The sequence below is a fragment of the Micropterus salmoides genome, unplaced genomic scaffold, assembly GCF_014851395.1.
Source record: "Micropterus salmoides isolate LMB-PRFRI ecotype aquatic unplaced genomic scaffold, ASM1485139v1 Ms_hic_scaffold_9, whole genome shotgun sequence".
In the NCBI taxonomy this organism is placed as follows: Eukaryota; Metazoa; Chordata; class Actinopteri; order Centrarchiformes; family Centrarchidae; genus Micropterus; species Micropterus salmoides.
This window is the reverse complement of record NW_024044681.1, coordinates 1910834-1927833: the sequence shown is the minus strand read 5'-3', so window position 1 is coordinate 1927833 and position 17000 is coordinate 1910834. Positions and strand designations below refer to the sequence as shown.

General features: G+C 40.3%; 2 protein-coding genes across 2 annotated transcripts in view; both read left to right on the top strand.

The window, feature by feature from the left end:
• The first annotated feature begins 784 nt into the window (after window positions 1–784).
• On the top strand, window positions 785–5355 carry cunh11orf98 (chromosome unknown C11orf98 homolog). Its single transcript, XM_038709250.1, has 4 exons — window positions 785–934; window positions 3219–3343; window positions 3462–3559; window positions 4762–5355. The coding sequence occupies exons 1-4, from the start codon at window positions 896–898 to the stop codon at window positions 4884–4886; spliced, it is 387 nt and encodes a 128-aa protein (XP_038565178.1). The 5' UTR covers window positions 785–895; the 3' UTR covers window positions 4887–5355.
• Window positions 5356–7106: 1751 nt separating this feature from the next.
• Window positions 7107–17000, top strand: part of mansc1 (MANSC domain containing 1) — a 27642-nt gene continuing 17748 nt past the window's right edge. The window contains exons 1-4 of the mRNA XM_038708560.1: window positions 7107–7390; window positions 9084–9163; window positions 10899–11235; window positions 16040–16180. Coding sequence (XP_038564488.1) covers window positions 10977–11235; window positions 16040–16180 — 400 coding nt within the window. The 5' untranslated portion in view covers window positions 7107–7390; window positions 9084–9163; window positions 10899–10976. The remainder of the gene's footprint in view (window positions 7391–9083; window positions 9164–10898; window positions 11236–16039; window positions 16181–17000) is intronic.

Sequence of the window (17000 nt, the reverse complement as noted above, 5' to 3'; positions counted from 1 at the left end):
AGATAGGCTATCTGTATATACAGCATACAGTCATTATAGCATTACAGTGGGTTGAAGAGGTCAGACCTGATAGGGTGATATTATGCACAGACCTACTGATAGAAATATTTCCCAGCTTATTAAGATTACATCAGGGAGGGATAGATGTTCAGTTTTGCTGGGTGCCAGCTCATGAGGGAGGAAATGGAAATGAGATTGCAGACAAACTAGCAAAAGAGGCATTACAAAAGGAAATAACAGTTCAAATACCTCTAGGAGAAGGAGAAGGAAAAACAGCCATTAAGAAGAAAGATACTGAAATATGGCAGAAATGGTGGGAGGAAGACAGGAAAGGAAGGAGTTACTGTAAAATACAAAAGTCTGTCATGTAATAAAAATTACAGGCGGGAGGAAATTATTATGACAAGACTAAGAGTAGATCACACAGGACTGAATGGCACCTTGTTTTTATTGGGGAAAAGGAAAAGTGTGAAAACTGTGGGGTTAAAGAAAATGTTGAACGTGTCATTTTGCACTGCGTATTGTTTGAGCTGGAAAGACAGATATTTCAAGATAGGGTTCAGGAAGCAGGGCGGGACTGGAATCTGATGGGGGTGTTGGGAACAGAAGGAGAAGAAAAGGGTGTAAGAATCACCAGGAAGGCATTATTTAAATTTCTTAAAGACACTGGGTTGGTGAGCAGAATATGAGAGCTCCTTATTGAGGTTGATAGCTGAGTGATATGATGTTACACACTCCAGTACAGCAGGTGGCGGTATGCACTTAAAAGATGTTTGCAATCCGCCATTAAAGAAGAAGAAGCAGCAGAAGAAGAAGAAGAAGAAGAAGAAGAAGAAGAAGAAGAAGAAGAAGAAGAAGAAGAAGAAGCAGAAGCTCGTCCCACGTGAGAGTCAGCATGTCTCCGCCAGGAGGAAAGATAAACAGACCCAAAACTGTAAGAAACTCTATTTTAAAACAACAAAGCGCCTGATAAAGTACAGGAAGAGCTTTAACATAGATTTATAATATAAAGCGGGCAGTTAGCAGCTAGCATGGGCAGCTAACGCGAGCAATGCTACTTCACTAGCTAACTTAGCTTGTTTATTTATTTACACACAGGTATTTCATTTTATCTTCTGTCTGTAGCTTTTTAAAGTGGACAGTTTGGATAAGGACAGTCATGCGCAGTGGTGGAGTGAAACGTAGTATAAAGTAGAGGTACTTGTACTTAAGTACTTCCACTGTAAATACTTTTTATACTAAGTATTAGGATCCATTATTTAAGTATAAGTACCTCAGCTGTTAAAAAAAAAAAAAAAAAAAAGTACTGCATTGAGAGTTTTACTTCAGTATAATCAGGAAAATGTGTTGCAGAAAGAAATATTTCCCCTGTGACTGTTACATAAGATATTAATACATTATGAATACTCGTGCATTAATGTAAAGCAGGATTTTACTGCTTTAGTTGGTCGATGTTTAACTAGTTTGTGTCTGACTGCAATTAATGACTTTATCATTATTTATTAATCTGCTAATAATTTTTGAAAATAGTGTTAAATGTGACACCATCACAATTCTGTCTGTCCAAACCTCAGCGTGAAGAAAAATGTATTGAAATAATCAAAAGGAAAATTAAATGTTTTTACTTAAAAAAATGACAAACACTGCTGTACCTGTTAGTTTATTTATAACAAAACATCATTTTATAAACGCTTCCTCTGAGATGTGGTGAAGTAGAAAGTGGCATGAAAGAAAATACCTCTAATTTGTACTTAAGTACAGTATTTAAGTAAATCTACTTAGTTACTGTCCACAGCTGCACAGAGATAACGTGGGTTTGTTTGGGTCGATGACGGAAGACAGAGATTTTTCTGTCACTCTGAAGTCTGGTCATATTTTAGTTTTTAAGAGAGAGTTGACGGAAACTTGATTAAAGAAAATGACCTTATAGTGAACTTTTAGCTTTGGTTTGTCTCTCTGACTTGCTAACAGATTGTAAAGGCTCGTGCAGACTACACGACTTTCAGCGTGCTGTTCACACTACACAACTCACCGTCATGTGACAGGAGTCTTGAAGTCGTCGTGGCGTTCACACTACGTGACAGCGGCTGTGTCACCCGACGCTGGTCTCCAAACCACGTTTTGTCAAGAGAAAACACGTGAAATGTGAAACGGGAAATGACGCGAACCTGCACACGAAACAGCTGTTTGTTATTTAATTATAAAGACAAAGAATCAGGGTGAAAGGATGGATCAGCACACGCAGGCAGCAGGTAGGATCGTCTGAGCCACAGAGAGCTGGAGGGGAGGAAGAAGTGTTTTGAAAAAGTAGCAGACGAAGCCGCCTGCTCTCATTGGCTGGATGTGGATGTCGAGTCGGCCGACCCCTCCAGATATTTGGCGTGCTAGATATCTGGCAGACGTCGGCGATGTGTCAGAAATGTGTCGGGAAACCGTTTTGATGCGTTGTTGAGTAGCTCACACATAACGACTGGCGACCGCCGATTTACCCCCGATCACAGCCCGACGGTCGCCGAGCAGCAAATCGGGCTAAAAATCGTGTAGTGTGAACTGGGCTTAAGCCGAAGCTCTCGGTGTTTGCTGCGCTTGTAAAAACGCTAATGTGTGCGCTGTGTGTCTACAGACTCTATTCGTCCGCTGCACATGAGAACACGTTACGCAGTTTAGTCAACAAACCAGCAAATCTTGTTCATTTTAAATCCAGCAGCGGTTGTAAAAGTGTCAGAACAGGAGAGTCGCTGCAGACTGCTCTGTATTTACATCAGTTGTTGGGCTCATTGCAGTTACAATCACTGTCTTCTAGAGACTTCTTGGTTTTCATGTATTCCTGCATGGGGTCAATGGAGATTACCTAAATAATATAAAATCTTGGTAATGCACACTTGGATGGTTTTCATATGTTCACAAAAGGTATTGGCTGTTGTTATAATGTTTATGCAAACAAAATGGTAATTGTATTTGTGGTTTTCAATATAAAACTTGAAATGGTTTCAGTGTGCGTTTCAGTACATTTCAATCTTTTTTTGCCACATATTTACAACACCGTGATGATTTATAACTGATAATTTTGGTCACTATAATCGTGATATGAAATGTTGTTAGATGAAGTTGTTAATGTGACCACGACATGAATTTAAGAATAAAAAAAATTCCCCCCCGTGACATCATGAGGGACGGAAGTCTTTTTGTTTAAAACTCATTTCATTGTCGTCTTGCAGGAGCTGGGAAAGAAACTTTTCAAGCGGCGGCGGGTTCTGAGCAAAGAGAAGAGGAAGAGACATCGGATAGTTGGAGCGGTCGTCGATCAGGGACTCATCACCATCCATCACCTGAAGAAGAGAAAGTCAGTCGTCAAAGAATATTCTGTCAGCTCTTTACAGATGTTAGACCTGATGCTCGTGTGTTGGCGTTTTAGCGCACGAAGTAAAGTCAGCCATGTCGTGTTTCTGTCCGTATTTCAGGTCGAGCGCGAGAGCGAACATCACTCTGTCTGGGAAGAAGAAACGAAAGCTGCTCAAGCAGCTGCAGCACATGCAGCAGGAGAAGGCCGGTATGGAAGGTAAAGGATGACACTAAACTGTTTAAAGGATAACGCCGTCAAGTTCTTAATAAGAGAACTCCAGCACAGAGAAAGGAAAAAAGAAGGAACTCGAACATAAAAACGCAGCAGTTTGGCAGGTCTTTGTTGGTCCAACAGCAACGCCCTGTTGATGAATACAAATTAAAAGTTCTGTTGCGATCTACCAGTTTTACATAAGCTCTGACTGACAGTGAAACATTTCCAGCCGATAGCTCTTATGTGTTCACATACAATGCAGATTTAATCGCTTTCCTCGCTCAGGGAAACAGCTGGAATAAAGTTAGACACACATTTTCTTAACTCATCAGGTAGTTCAACCTCCTCGCTTTCTTTTCTCCAAGTAACGTCCAGGTTTGTCCAGTTTTTATAAAAATATGAAGTAGTAGTCCAGCAGAGCTCTGGGTGCCAACCGCCGCTAACAACAACAGTGGAACCGGATGTGCACGGAAGGTTTCGAGAAGCTCTCGGTGAAGATAAATCTAGTTATAATCCCAAAAACTAAAGTGAAAACCAAAGCAGTTGACTCTGAGCTGAGGGTAATTGTTGTCAGAGCGGCGTCACTCCCCCGCTCTGCCCGGTCCTCTCCAAACAACGCTCTGAAGCCCTCGCTGACGTTTGGACGTCAAGCGAATTTCTCGCTCAAGTTGAAAAATCTGAACTCGAGCGAACCAGCGAATGTCGCAACAGACAAAATCTTCCGCACCGCCCAGAGCGAATTCACAGGAATTAGCATCTTTGCATTGACTTTTTGTGTAATCAAGCCACCCGAAACGCTGGATCTGCTTTCAGTGTGAACACAACTTTACCCTGTCGAGGACGGATCGCTGATTTTATTTTTATTTATTTTTTTATTTTTTTGGGGATGAAACTGATTTATTCACTGTTTATTTGACCGAGTCTGTTATTTTTGGAGAGAAGACCTCAGTGGTAAATCGGCTTTGGTAGAAACCTTCTGAACGGTCAACAGCGAAGTTATCGGTACTTTGGGATCGCCTCAGCTCGCTTGGAACCTCGGTGGCGGCGACTTGAGCCGGTACCACGAGGAAAAGGGACTTTAAAGACACTGTAGTGATGCTTAAAAAGCTCAGAGGAAAAACATTTGTGTTCCTTGTTATTCACTTTGATGCTTCATGATGACGTTTCACTTTTTGTGGTGATTAATTCTGTTGTTTGTTCCTCAGTCGAAGCGGCGGCGGCGGCAGCACCACCGAAGAAGAAACAGGACTCGACACCTGCTCCAACCAAGAAGAAGAAAAAGACTCCTGCCGGATCCCAGGGGGACGTCGAGATGGCGGACATTGAATGAAGGGACGACGGGATGACGCCGTCTCTCAGAGGAGTCGTGCAGCGCCGCACGTTTCAGCTGAACGGACGAGTTTGTGTTTGAACTGAACTCTGAAGTACGACCGAGTGTTTAATCTGAGTTCGTACCCAGACGGACGTTAATTCGTCTGCACCTGTTCGAGTCAGACAAGGTGTGTTTTTATGAAAAGATGCTGGAAGGATGCAAAGATTGTGAGTGACAGGAACCTATGGAAGGCCGCGAACGCCAGGAAAATTAAAGATACTCATATTAAATCAAAGTGCTGGCTCTGTAACCATCTCATAATTTGGATTAGTTTTCCTTTTATCTGTTAATGTGGACTAACCAAAGGTTTAGTGTTGTCATTGTGCTTCCGTAGCATCACGTCGTCACTCTGCTGTGATTACGGAGGCTTTGTTTCTTGAACCACATTAATCAAAATATTAAACAGTTTATTGCTGGTAACATTTAACTTCTGCTGTTTTTTCGTTCATTCTCACCGTATATACCTTTGCACACGTATAGTTATTTAAATTCATCAACAGCATCTTAAAGAATCCATAATTTTACTGTAGTCTGGTATTATTGTAATCGTATCTTATTGTTGGCTTACAAATATATAAACATGGATATTTGGTCTTATTTGAAATGCATTAAGTCAATTTTTATTTTAATTAATTAATAATTATCAGTGTGTTACAATTCAGACTTAGTCAAAAATTCATAACGTACAAAAAAAATATATATATATACAGTGTGTGTGTGTGTGTGTGTATATACACACAAATGATACACATTAGATCATAATGTACAGTGTTATTTATATCATTATGTAAAACTACTGTACTAATGTATGTGTACACAGTAGCTCTGCTGTAATCTTGAGAAGTTGCAGAGCTAGAGTCTCGGTTCGTTGCTCAGTGTTACACTGTAGATTTTCCAGCTGAACTGACTCTCACATTTGACCCTTTTCTCTCTGCGAGAAATGCTAACTAAAAAAAATGAAAATGCTTTGAGAAAAGGTTTATTTGCACGATAAGAAAACATGCAACACAATACGGTTTCCCTCATATAAAAAAAATACATTTCCACCGTAAATTGGAGCAGAAAATGTCTCCAGATTGCAGGAAATTACTAGTTTAATGCTGAAAATCTTCTGGGGGAGGACCCCCAGAGCATGCATTGTATTGATGCTACACTCTCTTAGGGGCTGAGCACCCCTGTAGGTCTGATCCTAGAATCGCCCCTGCTTTTGACCTTTTATTTACAGCATTATATGTTCAAATTTATATCATAATAGGTTGTATATTAACTTATTGGGAGAAAACCGACCGGTAGTTCTATATAAAATGAGACATTGAGCTCCCCCATTTAGCCAAAATGGTATGATCCTCGTTTCATAAGGCTGCAAAGATTCAATGGTGAGATTAAATCAGTCTCCGCCCATCGAAGCATCAAATCTTCAACTATTTGGGTTCATTCCTAACTGTCCTAAAAGGTCTTCCGTACAATTCAAACAAGTAAAAATGCATAATTTTGGCTCAGTGTGTGAAAAATATGTGTTATAATATATTAAAAAAAAATTCATTAATGATAATTGTGGCTTTTATAAAGGATACTATTTTTAACTATTCTGCCTGACTGGTAATTTCTTATATAAACAAGGATTTTTTAATCCAATAAGTCGAAATAATAACAATAAAGAATATTATCGTTTAGTAAATCTCATCATCACTTAGTGTCTCATAATTTTTACTGTGTGTGTGGCTCCTGTCAGAAAAGGGCTTCCATACAATTTAAACATGAACAAATGTTTTGGGTTTTTTTGGTGTTACTGAGCTTCCATAATGGATATTGATGGGATATTAATAAAGTAAACTATTTATCTCTGTGAGCTGATGTATTGTTCATGTTGAGCCTCTTCAATTATTGATGTAAATTGATTATATAAACAGAGATTTTCTTTATTTTTAAAGTTGTTTTTTTTTAAACAGAAGCTTTTTATATGCATGTAAATGTAATTTAATGTAATGTAATGATTTTAGTTAATAACCTTGTAATAATAATGTAGCGGTGTTGTCGGCAGGATGCAGACTCCATCCCTCCCCCTTCCAGAGGACAAAGACTGAACTGGGTCAGACTCCGGAGCGATGAAGAAGAAGCAGGTCTTCATCACCAACATGCTGCTTTTACCGTCACGTCAACATGTCGCCGGTTTGATTCCCTGCATTTAACGCTCTGCGGAAGGACACACGGTTATTACCGAACATTTAACGCAGAAAAACACGATTTCATTCGGGATATTTTTTTTTTATCCATCAGCGTCCTCTCGGGATGGATGAGAGAAGCATCTTGTTCGCTTGCTGGGACTGAACTGGTTTGATTGGGACTGCTGGTTCTCCCCCCTCCCCTCCCGGTCCAACACCGACTCCTCAGACTGTAGACCGACCCACGGACGGATGATGGACGCGGCGCCGAGTTAATCTGCGTCGTCGGTGGAGACAAAGGTACAAAAAAAAACAAATCTCAGCGAACTACGTCGCTTTGTGTCCCAGTTTGAGCTGCGTTTTCTCTAATTAAAACCAGCACAGCGACGTGTTGGAGGCAGGTGGGACACGGAATATCCCACAAGCTAGCAGCTACACAAAGCCAGACACGAGCTGCTGAGGAGGCTCTTACCTGTTTAATGTCGTACAGGTGTAACACTTTATTTACTTTGCTATATGGCCTTTAAGCTAGCATCTTCAGACCTGTTCGCTCTGACGATACGCGAAGCTTCGCTTTCGCTCAAGTATGTGTCTCCAAGTTCTTGTTAGCTGCAAACAGCTAGTTAGCTAAAGGTGTATTTGTGTGAAAGTGCTGGTGCTTGCTTGTTACATTAATCACTCAGACCTGTTTTAAAAACCTATTTTAATCCACGTCTTCTCTGACATGTCCCTTGTGTTCTTCGCTCGACTCTTTCGCCCGCAGAGGTCGAATCTTTCCGGGTTTGGGGCGAACTATGGCTACAGTTCGCCTGTTATTAATTGTTGTTAATTAATCGATGTTTTGAACTCCAGTGATTTAAAATAACCTGAGGCAGAAGTGTTCATCGTAAGTAAAAGTATGTGAGCATTATCCGTAAAATGTACAAAAGAATCAAAGTAAAGTCAGTTATTATGCAGATTAAACACTTTTTTATAATGCACCATATTTTATAAAGTGATTATTTGTTTTGTAATTAAATTCTTAATATTTAAAGTAAAATGTTGTCCCTCTGAGTGCGGTGGAGGAGAGGCGTAAAGATAGTATTGGAAATACGCAAGTACTTTTTTTTAATTTATTTTAATAAAAACAGAAAAAGTCTTATTTCAGAAAATAACAACTGCAACTGAGGACACAGGAGATTTCCTCTCTATTATACTTCTGTATAATATGCTCTTAACTAATACTTCATTCACACATAGATTACTCTATACTGTTGTATTTCTCTGACACCAAAATCTCCCTGAGAATTATTCTTCTCGGTTTGTGGAGGAGGCAAGAAAAATAAAATGTTTTGGTGGTTAGTCATAACTTTCCTAAAGAGCACTCCGACCTTAATATTCATAGAATTAGATTTCACTTTAACGTCATTATCATCACAAGATGAACTCAAAACACTACAAAATGAAACATGTTATATTATTTTGTGAGGTTTTTTTATATCCAACATTTATTTCAACATATATTCAGTCAGACTCGGTTCCTGCTCTGATACAAGTACAAAAATCTTAATTTTAATTTGAAAACATTAACTCAAGGCCCACTTACCAGCTTTATTTCTGAGCTTGAACTACATTGTGGTGATTTAAAAAACGTGGGGTACCTCAGACATAAAGGCAGAATTAATATTGCTATCTTAAGAACGCACACCCCAGACGATCCTCAGACCCAAAATCATCCCAGTTGTCCTCTAGTGTGTGTCCGGCATGAAGACGTTTCTGTTTCTCTCCACTTTTATTTTTATTTGGTTAATGATATTCTGTCATTAAATTTTTGATTTTCGCAGGCAAAGCTCTCATGCAAAGTTAATAATTATTATAAGCATTAAAAAGACATCAACATGTTGTGTCAGTGTGAAGCCCCAGGGTGATCAAGGTGCAGACCTGCTGATAGTGGGTCAGATAGCATCAGCTGTAAAGGAGATAAGGTGAAATAAAGTCTCCCTGTTCCTCACAGGAGACGGGGTGAAGTCTGTGGACTGTGGACCCAAAGATCCACTGAGCATCTGATGGAGGACTGTTCACACCGTCGGCCTGGTGAGTTTCTGCTCGAAATACAACATATTTGTTTGTTTTTTACCTGAAAGACAAATGTCCCTTAATAAAACCTTGACTGACCTCATTCACTTCCAGTAGAAATCTAAAAATGGAAGCCGCTTTGCTTTCGGCTCCTGAAGGAGAAGCTTCCATTTTTAGATTTCTATTTTTTCCTCCACAGATTGATTTCTAATTTCGTTCTCTTTGTGTTGTCAGCGGAGACAGATCTGGGACTCGGGGACGTTGTAGTGTCTCATACAGTAGAATCTGTCACTGAGACGAAGCTGATAACATCCAACAAAGCAATCGGTCTTAACGTAGTTTGGAAACTTGTAGAAACTCATTTAAAGATTAACTGATCAGGAGTTTGTGAACTTTCCCTGAGAGCGACACAATGTGTTGTTTCATTAACGCCAGAGTCTTTCTCATTATATCAGTATTTAATCAGACTCATAATTAGACTGCAGTGTCCTGTGACGTTTCCCATCCCAACAAATGTACATCAAAGAGGTACACTGAACAAAATTAGAAACGCGACACTTTTGTTTTTGCCCCCAATTCATCATGAGCTGAACTCACAGATCTAAGATTTTCTCTACGTACACAAAAGGCCTGTTTCTCTCAAATATTGTTCACAAATCTGTCAAAATCTGTGTTAGTGAGCACTTCTCATTTGCAGAGATAATCCATCCACCTCACAGGTGTGGCATATCAAGACGCTGATCAGACAGCAGTATTGCACTCCAAAATGTGCAGTTCCATCACACAGCACAATGCCACAGATGTGTCACAAGTTTACATATACTCAATGTTTTCACTCTGTTATTATTATGTTAGTATTTCCACACAGGACACGCAGAAACAGGACCCATAGCAACACACAGAGAGATGTCAGAGCCCCTGAACTCCCAGATTTGGGGGTTGCTCAAGGCCTCCTTCAGCAGCGCCCAGCAGGTGAACTGGCACCTCTCCGGCTACCAGTCCCGCATCCCTCGTGTCCTGCGCAGCGCCCAGCAGGAATTGGCGCGCCCAACTCTCCCCTTGCGTTTGGTCTGAATGCACATCTAAAGCTCGATTGGCTGGCCTGTCTACCTGCACTCTTGTGTGCATGAACATGTGCTTTGGGGGAGTGGTTTTGGAGGGAGCCATGAAGCGGTGGCTGTCTCCTGCTGGTTTCTCCAGGATTCCCGTCCTAAACTTCTTAAGTTCATTCGTGCAAATGTTGGATACACCAGACTCGTATTGTAAATCTGATGAGCCTCACCTGCTGAGGAGGGGCACGTTCGTAACATCTGACAACACCTCCAGATGGCTTTGTGACGCCGCTCCGCTTCATTTGTCGTTTCCGCTTCAAAACGACACCCGCAAGTAAAATACTGCAGAGTTTAACGTCCTGCTGTTGTAGCTATATTACAGCTCCTGAACTTCCAGTTGGCTTCCAGAAAGCCTCATTAACATAATGACATCTTTACAGTTATATGACGTATATGTATGACGTCTGTCCTGCTGGCAGCTTTTCAAAATGTCCTGGTACGCAAAGCTGAAACACAACAAGGACCTCGTGCCAAAGTCTCACACAGTGCTGAAACATTCACATTATTATAATTACAGGTTGTTAAAGTGCTGCAGTGTAATCTGACGTCACAGAGCTGAATCACACATTCGTTTGTCAGCTGCTGCAGTTTAAAATGAAGAGTAAATAACACGTAGTGCGTTTTGTTCTTGTGTCCTGCAGAACGTTTGTGTGGATCTCTGCTCTCCTGCTGTGGACACTGACGCCCTTCTGATCACAGAGTGCAGATCTGCTGCTGCCATGAGTCCTCCGGCGTCCACTCGACTCTCGCGGACGCTCAGGCGTCTCGTCGCCACTGTGCTGCTGCTGCTGATGATCACAACGACATCACTTCCTGTGTCCGCTGTGGAACCAGAGACGTGCTTCTCCAGACAACACCAGGACGTTACTGTCAACGTCAGACTGGCCTTAAACAGGCCGGCGACGGCCATGGACACTCGGGTGGTCCGGTCAGAGCGGGACTGCGTCCTGGCCTGCTGCTCAGAGGAAGTCAAGCCAGGTGAGACAAACTGGACTGTTTGGTCAGGTCTAGGCACCAAAACTGCTCGGTTAGGTTTAGGAAAAGATCCTGGTTCGGGTTAAAATAACTACATTATTTACGTCAGTTAACTTAGGAAGTTAAGTAACATAACTTACACAACTTACGTAACCTTCGTAGCTTAATTAAAAACATTTAATTTAGTTTTTGTTTCACACGGGAAAGCAACACCAGTGTCCTGGTTGAAAGTCTGGTTTCTGGCTCTCCGTCACCCCCAACTACCTCCAAACATTTCTGTTAAATATCCCATACCTACCTTTAGCATTTAAAAGTGACAATTCAATGTCCCAGTGTGTTACAAAGTGATGCCAACGGGTTTTAATCATCCATATGTGACGAGTTGGGAGAGAGAACAGGTTGTTAATGTTTGCAGCTACCATAACAACAGCTAGCTACAGACAGCTAGTTTGTTTGTGCCAACTGTTTGTAGCTTTGTTGCATAACAACAGCTAGCTACACGCAGCTAGTTTGTTTGTGCCAACTGTTTGTAGCTTTGTTGCATAACAACAGCTAGCTACATGCAGCTAGTTTGTTTGTGCCAACTGTTTGTAGCTCTGTTGCATAACAACAGCTAGCAGAAGAGTAGCTGGTGTTTTCAGAGGGCAAAAACGCTTTGGTGGACATGGGCCCTTTGTTGCTTTGTAGCATAACAACAGCTAGCTACAGACAGCTAGTTTGTTTGTGCCAACTGTTTGTAGCTTTGTTGCATAACAACAGCTAGCTACATGCAGCTAGTTTGTTTGTGCCAACTGTTTGTAGCTTTGTTGCATAACAACAGCTAGCTACACGCAGCTAGTTTGTTTGTGCCAACTGTTTGTAGCTTTGTTGCATAACAACAGCTAGCTACACGCAGCTAGTTTGTTTGTGCCAACTGTTTGTAGCTTTGTTGCATAACAACAGGTAGCTACACGCAGCTAGTTTGTTTGTGCCAACTGTTTGTAGCTTTGTTGCATAACAACAGGTAGCTACACGCAGCTAGTTTGTTTGTGCCAACTGTTTGTAGCTTTGTTGCATAACAACAGCTAGCTACACGCAGCTAGTTTGTTTGTGCCAACTGTTTGTAGTTTTGTTGCATAACAACAGCTAGCTACACGCAGCTAGTTTGTTTGTGCCAACTGTTTGTAGCTTTGTTGCATAACAACAGGTAGCTACACGCAGCTAGTTTGTTTGTGCCAACTGTTTGTAGCTTTGTTGCATAACAACAGTAGCTACACGCAGCTAGTTTGTTTGTGCCAACTGTTTGTAGCTTTGTTGCATAACAACAGCTAGCTACACGCAGCTAGTTTGTTTGTGCCAACTGTTTGTAGCTTTGTTGCATAACAACAGCTAGCTACACGCAGCTAGTTTGTTTGTGCCAACTGTTTGTAGCTTTGTTGCATAACAACAGGTAGCTACACGCAGCTAGTTTGTTTGTGCCAACTGTTTGTAGCTTTGTTGCATAACAACAGCTAGCTACACGCAGCTAGTTTGTTTGTGCCAACTGTTTGTAGCTTTGTTGCATAACAACAGGTAGCTACACGCAGCTAGTTTGTTTGTGCCAACTGTTTGTAGCTTTGTTGCATAACAACAGCTAGCTACACGCAGCTAGTTTGTTTGTGCCAACTTTTTGTAGCTTTGTTGCATAACAACAGGTAGCTACACGCAGCTAGTTTGTTTGTGCCAACTGTTTGTAGCTCTGTTGCATAACAACAGCTAGCAGAAGAGTAGCTGGCGTTTTCAGCAGGCAAAAACGCTTTGGTGGACATGGGCCCTTTGTTGCTTTGTAGCATAACAACAGTTAGCTACAGACAGCTAGTTTGTTTGTGCCAACTGTTTGTAGCTTTGTTGCATAACATCAGCGAGCTATTAATATCTAACATAACACTGAAAATGCTAGCGTTTTCACCCTGCTACCAGTAAATGTTCTGAAGGCTTTACTTGTCTATATACTGGACATACAGAGATGAAGCTGAATTTACGTATCTATTCATGAAACTGCGCATTAAAATAAATAAGAAAGATTCCCAAAATATCAAACTCCTTAAAGTCTACAGACTGTGTTGGGTTTTTACTGAATCTTCTAAAGGTTCCTCATAGTAAATAGAAGTGTAATGTGCATTTATTTAAAAGATTGAGGCCTTTAGGGAATTATTTTGTCCACTTCTTCAAGTACAACACCAGCATAATCTTTTCATTCTCTACAATACTGATTTATAGTAAAGAAGTAAAAAATAAATAAATGACCTCTAGGAACATTTCTTTAATATTGTCCTAGACCTTGTTCCCAAATGTTGTATCATCATTTAGCTAAACGCTAAATAAAGACACTAATATATTCCTACAAAGGCAGAATGATAAATGTCTCCAAACATCCAAGCTACACTTCCGTTAGCTTTGTCCCTGTGGGAGCCAAGAAAGACGAGCCTCGAGGTACATATTGGGATCCAGTCTAGACGTCTGCCTTTGAAAACACTGAAGTGGGTCAAAGAGAGACTCAGGGACGGGCTTTTTGTAGTGTTTCAGGCTGAGATGTGAGAGCTTTACTCAGAAATCTGCTTTCATTTCCAAGAACATGGCAACAGATATATTTTAGAGGCTCCGGATCGTACCAGTTAAAACCTGGTCACGTTATAAAATTAGACAGATATGTGGCAAACCAAAGAATGAGCATAGTTGTTTTTCTTCTAAGACTCTCCAGAAAGGAAAAACTGACCTGAACATTGTAAAATAGATTTACACAAGTACTGTACTCAAGTCCAACTTTGAGTTACTTGTACTTATTATTACTATTGCTCTATATTTCAGAGTAAAATATTGTACTTCTTACTCCATTACATTTATTCAACAACAAGCAGATTAAGGTTTTACATCCAAAACATCTGATCAACGTACAATTTATGATGCAGCGATATAGAAAATGACCCAACAAGATGTAAGCTACAACATTAAAATGCTGTTTACATATGAGTAATTGTGTATTATACATATAACACTGATCATTCAGTGTAGTATTCTTTTAAAGTTTTATTGTAATGTTTCTGTACTGTACTACTAGATAATTAAAAAGTTAAATTCTGAATGCATACTTGTAATTCTAACTGAATATCTGTGATTAAGTAACATTACCACTTTTACTTAATTAAATGGTCTTTCTAGGGCTGTACATAATGATTATTTTTCAAATCAATTAATCTAAGACTATTATTGTATATTCTAAAGAAAAAAAAGTTGCTTATTACTCAATTAACATACCAATTTATCCAAAATAAATATCTAATCAATAAATCTATATTTTATTCACTATTTTATATCACTGATGTCTAATAACAAGAATAGTACAGAACAGACAATAAATAGGCCACTTTACTTCAAACTTTAAATGTTTCTGACATGGATTATTTCAGTATTGAGTAATGCAGAATGATAATCAAATGTATGTCAGTGTGGAGCAAAGAAAACACCTGAAACGATTCACAGACTTTGCTGTTATTGTTGTCTGTAATGTTAGTTTCTGCTGTTTTCTCGCTCATACGTGGCCGTTAAATAAACAGAAAATATGAAAAGGCCGACATCGAGATACTTCACGTATTTGTGGACAGCAGTTGTGCTGCAGTGAAGCTATTTCCAGTTCACAGCACGTTGTTGAGTGTCTGTCTAAAATACTCCCAAACTTTAGACGGTCGAAGGTGCGGTCTGGTAGCTTGTCCGGGGGAATTCCTGATGCAGCGATGCTTCGACACACGTGATGCGAGTCGACGTATTTACGTAATCGATTACGTCGACAAAACCCCCCTAGTCCTACATCTCTCACCATTGGTTTACTACACCATGCATTTAAGTGGAGGGAGAAAAAAAAGTTTTTATTTGGTAAAGGAACATCTTTTTATGTTAAATGCTTTTTAAAATGTACCCACATTTATAAAAGACAAAGACACTGCACTTCTATAATTCACCATTTAAATCACTTAAATATATTTAACTAGAACATTTCTGAGGGAAGTTTAATTGTGCTCGCTAGCTTGTTGCTAACCCGTTAGCCACCACTTTGCATTTCAAACAAATGCTTAAAATCCCAAAACTGTAAATCCTACCCTCTCGTTTTTTTACGCTGTGCGTTTACGCAGACTTTGCTCAACAGATTTTACACAGATTTTTCTGTGTTTGCAGCTAAACTTTTGTCAGCAGTTTTGATGATAGTGAATGGGAAGAAAGACTGTGTCTTATATCGTTTAGATGGTCATATCTCAAAAAGAATAACACCTGTCATCTAGGTTTTTACATCGCGAGTGAGGGGAGGATTTTATCAGTATTTTAATATATAATCTGTCTTCAAGGTATTTAATTTTGAAGCGGAGTCCAGACAGATTTTTCTGGTTTGAAAAAAAGGATCTCCCACTGTGTGACGCAGTACACACCAGTACTGTTAAATCTTCTGAAAAAAAAATGCATCATGCAAAATAAAGCAAATCGTCACATCACTACCACGCCAATCACTAAAAAAACACTAAACCACATGATTTGCTGTATTATACATGTTACTGGTGCAAACTGTGGAATACTTAAATATATAAATGTCTCACAATGAAACCTGAGCCATCCCAGGCTTTTTACTAGTAAAACATATTAGTGTGCTTTGCTGTGTAATATACTGTGTAAAATGTACTTATTTTAAACACACACAATGTCTGTACTCAGTATCTACAAAAGTTCTCCTTTAATATTCTTTCAGTCTATTAAAATCAATACATAGGTACATCCATGACACCGTGTTGTTGTGTTTCTGAAGGTGCCAAATGCAACATGGCTGTGTTCAACGCCAACAAACACGCCAGTGACGATAACTGCTTCCTGTTCCACTGCCAGACAGAGCAGGACTGTCCTTTAATGAAGACTCAGAGTGGCATCAACACATACGACATCTACAAAGGTAAAGTCATCTACCTCTATCATCATCTTCATCCTCACCACGCAGTTTTATTTGATGAGGTTTTGAGATACCATCCTTGCATCATCTCAGTACAGCAGAGGGAGGGCAGTCGTTAATTTTTATTGACCGTGATACTGCTTAACGATCCGAGTCTTTATTGATACCACTACCTATACTTTTGTATTATTTGGTGACGGTTATTTGGTAAGACGAGACTAAATGGCGGCCAGAACTCGAAGACAGTCGGAGGTTCTGCATTTTTCCTTTACCTGACGTCCTTTAACGTTGCATTCACCCTCTTACAAGAAATTAACTTGGAACATAAATGGCATTTCACTCCCTTCTTATCTTTGGCTTTAGTGATATTATGCCAAGCCTTTGACCACTTTGCACATTCAGCCATCCCAGCAAGCAACCAAATGAGAAAGAAGCGATCGAGGGCGTGAAGACGGCCTCAGCGATATAAAGAAAATCCGTACATATTAGCTGCCTGGTTGTTTGTAAATTCATTACAGGATTAGAATTGTGCGTATATAAAACATAGAGGACAAGAGATTGTGGAAAGAACAGATTAAAATAACACTTTCTATCCATCCATCTTCATCTGCTTATCCGGGTCGGTTCGCGGGGGCAGCAGCTCCAGCAGGGGACCCCAAACTTCTCTTTCCCGAGCCACATTAACCAGTTCTGACTGGGGGATCCCGAGGCGTTCCCAGGCCAGTGTGGAGATACAATCTCTCCACCTAGTCCTGGGTCTTCCCCGAGGCCTCCTCCCAGCTGGACGTGCCTGGAACACCTCCCTAGGGATTCTCCAGCCAAT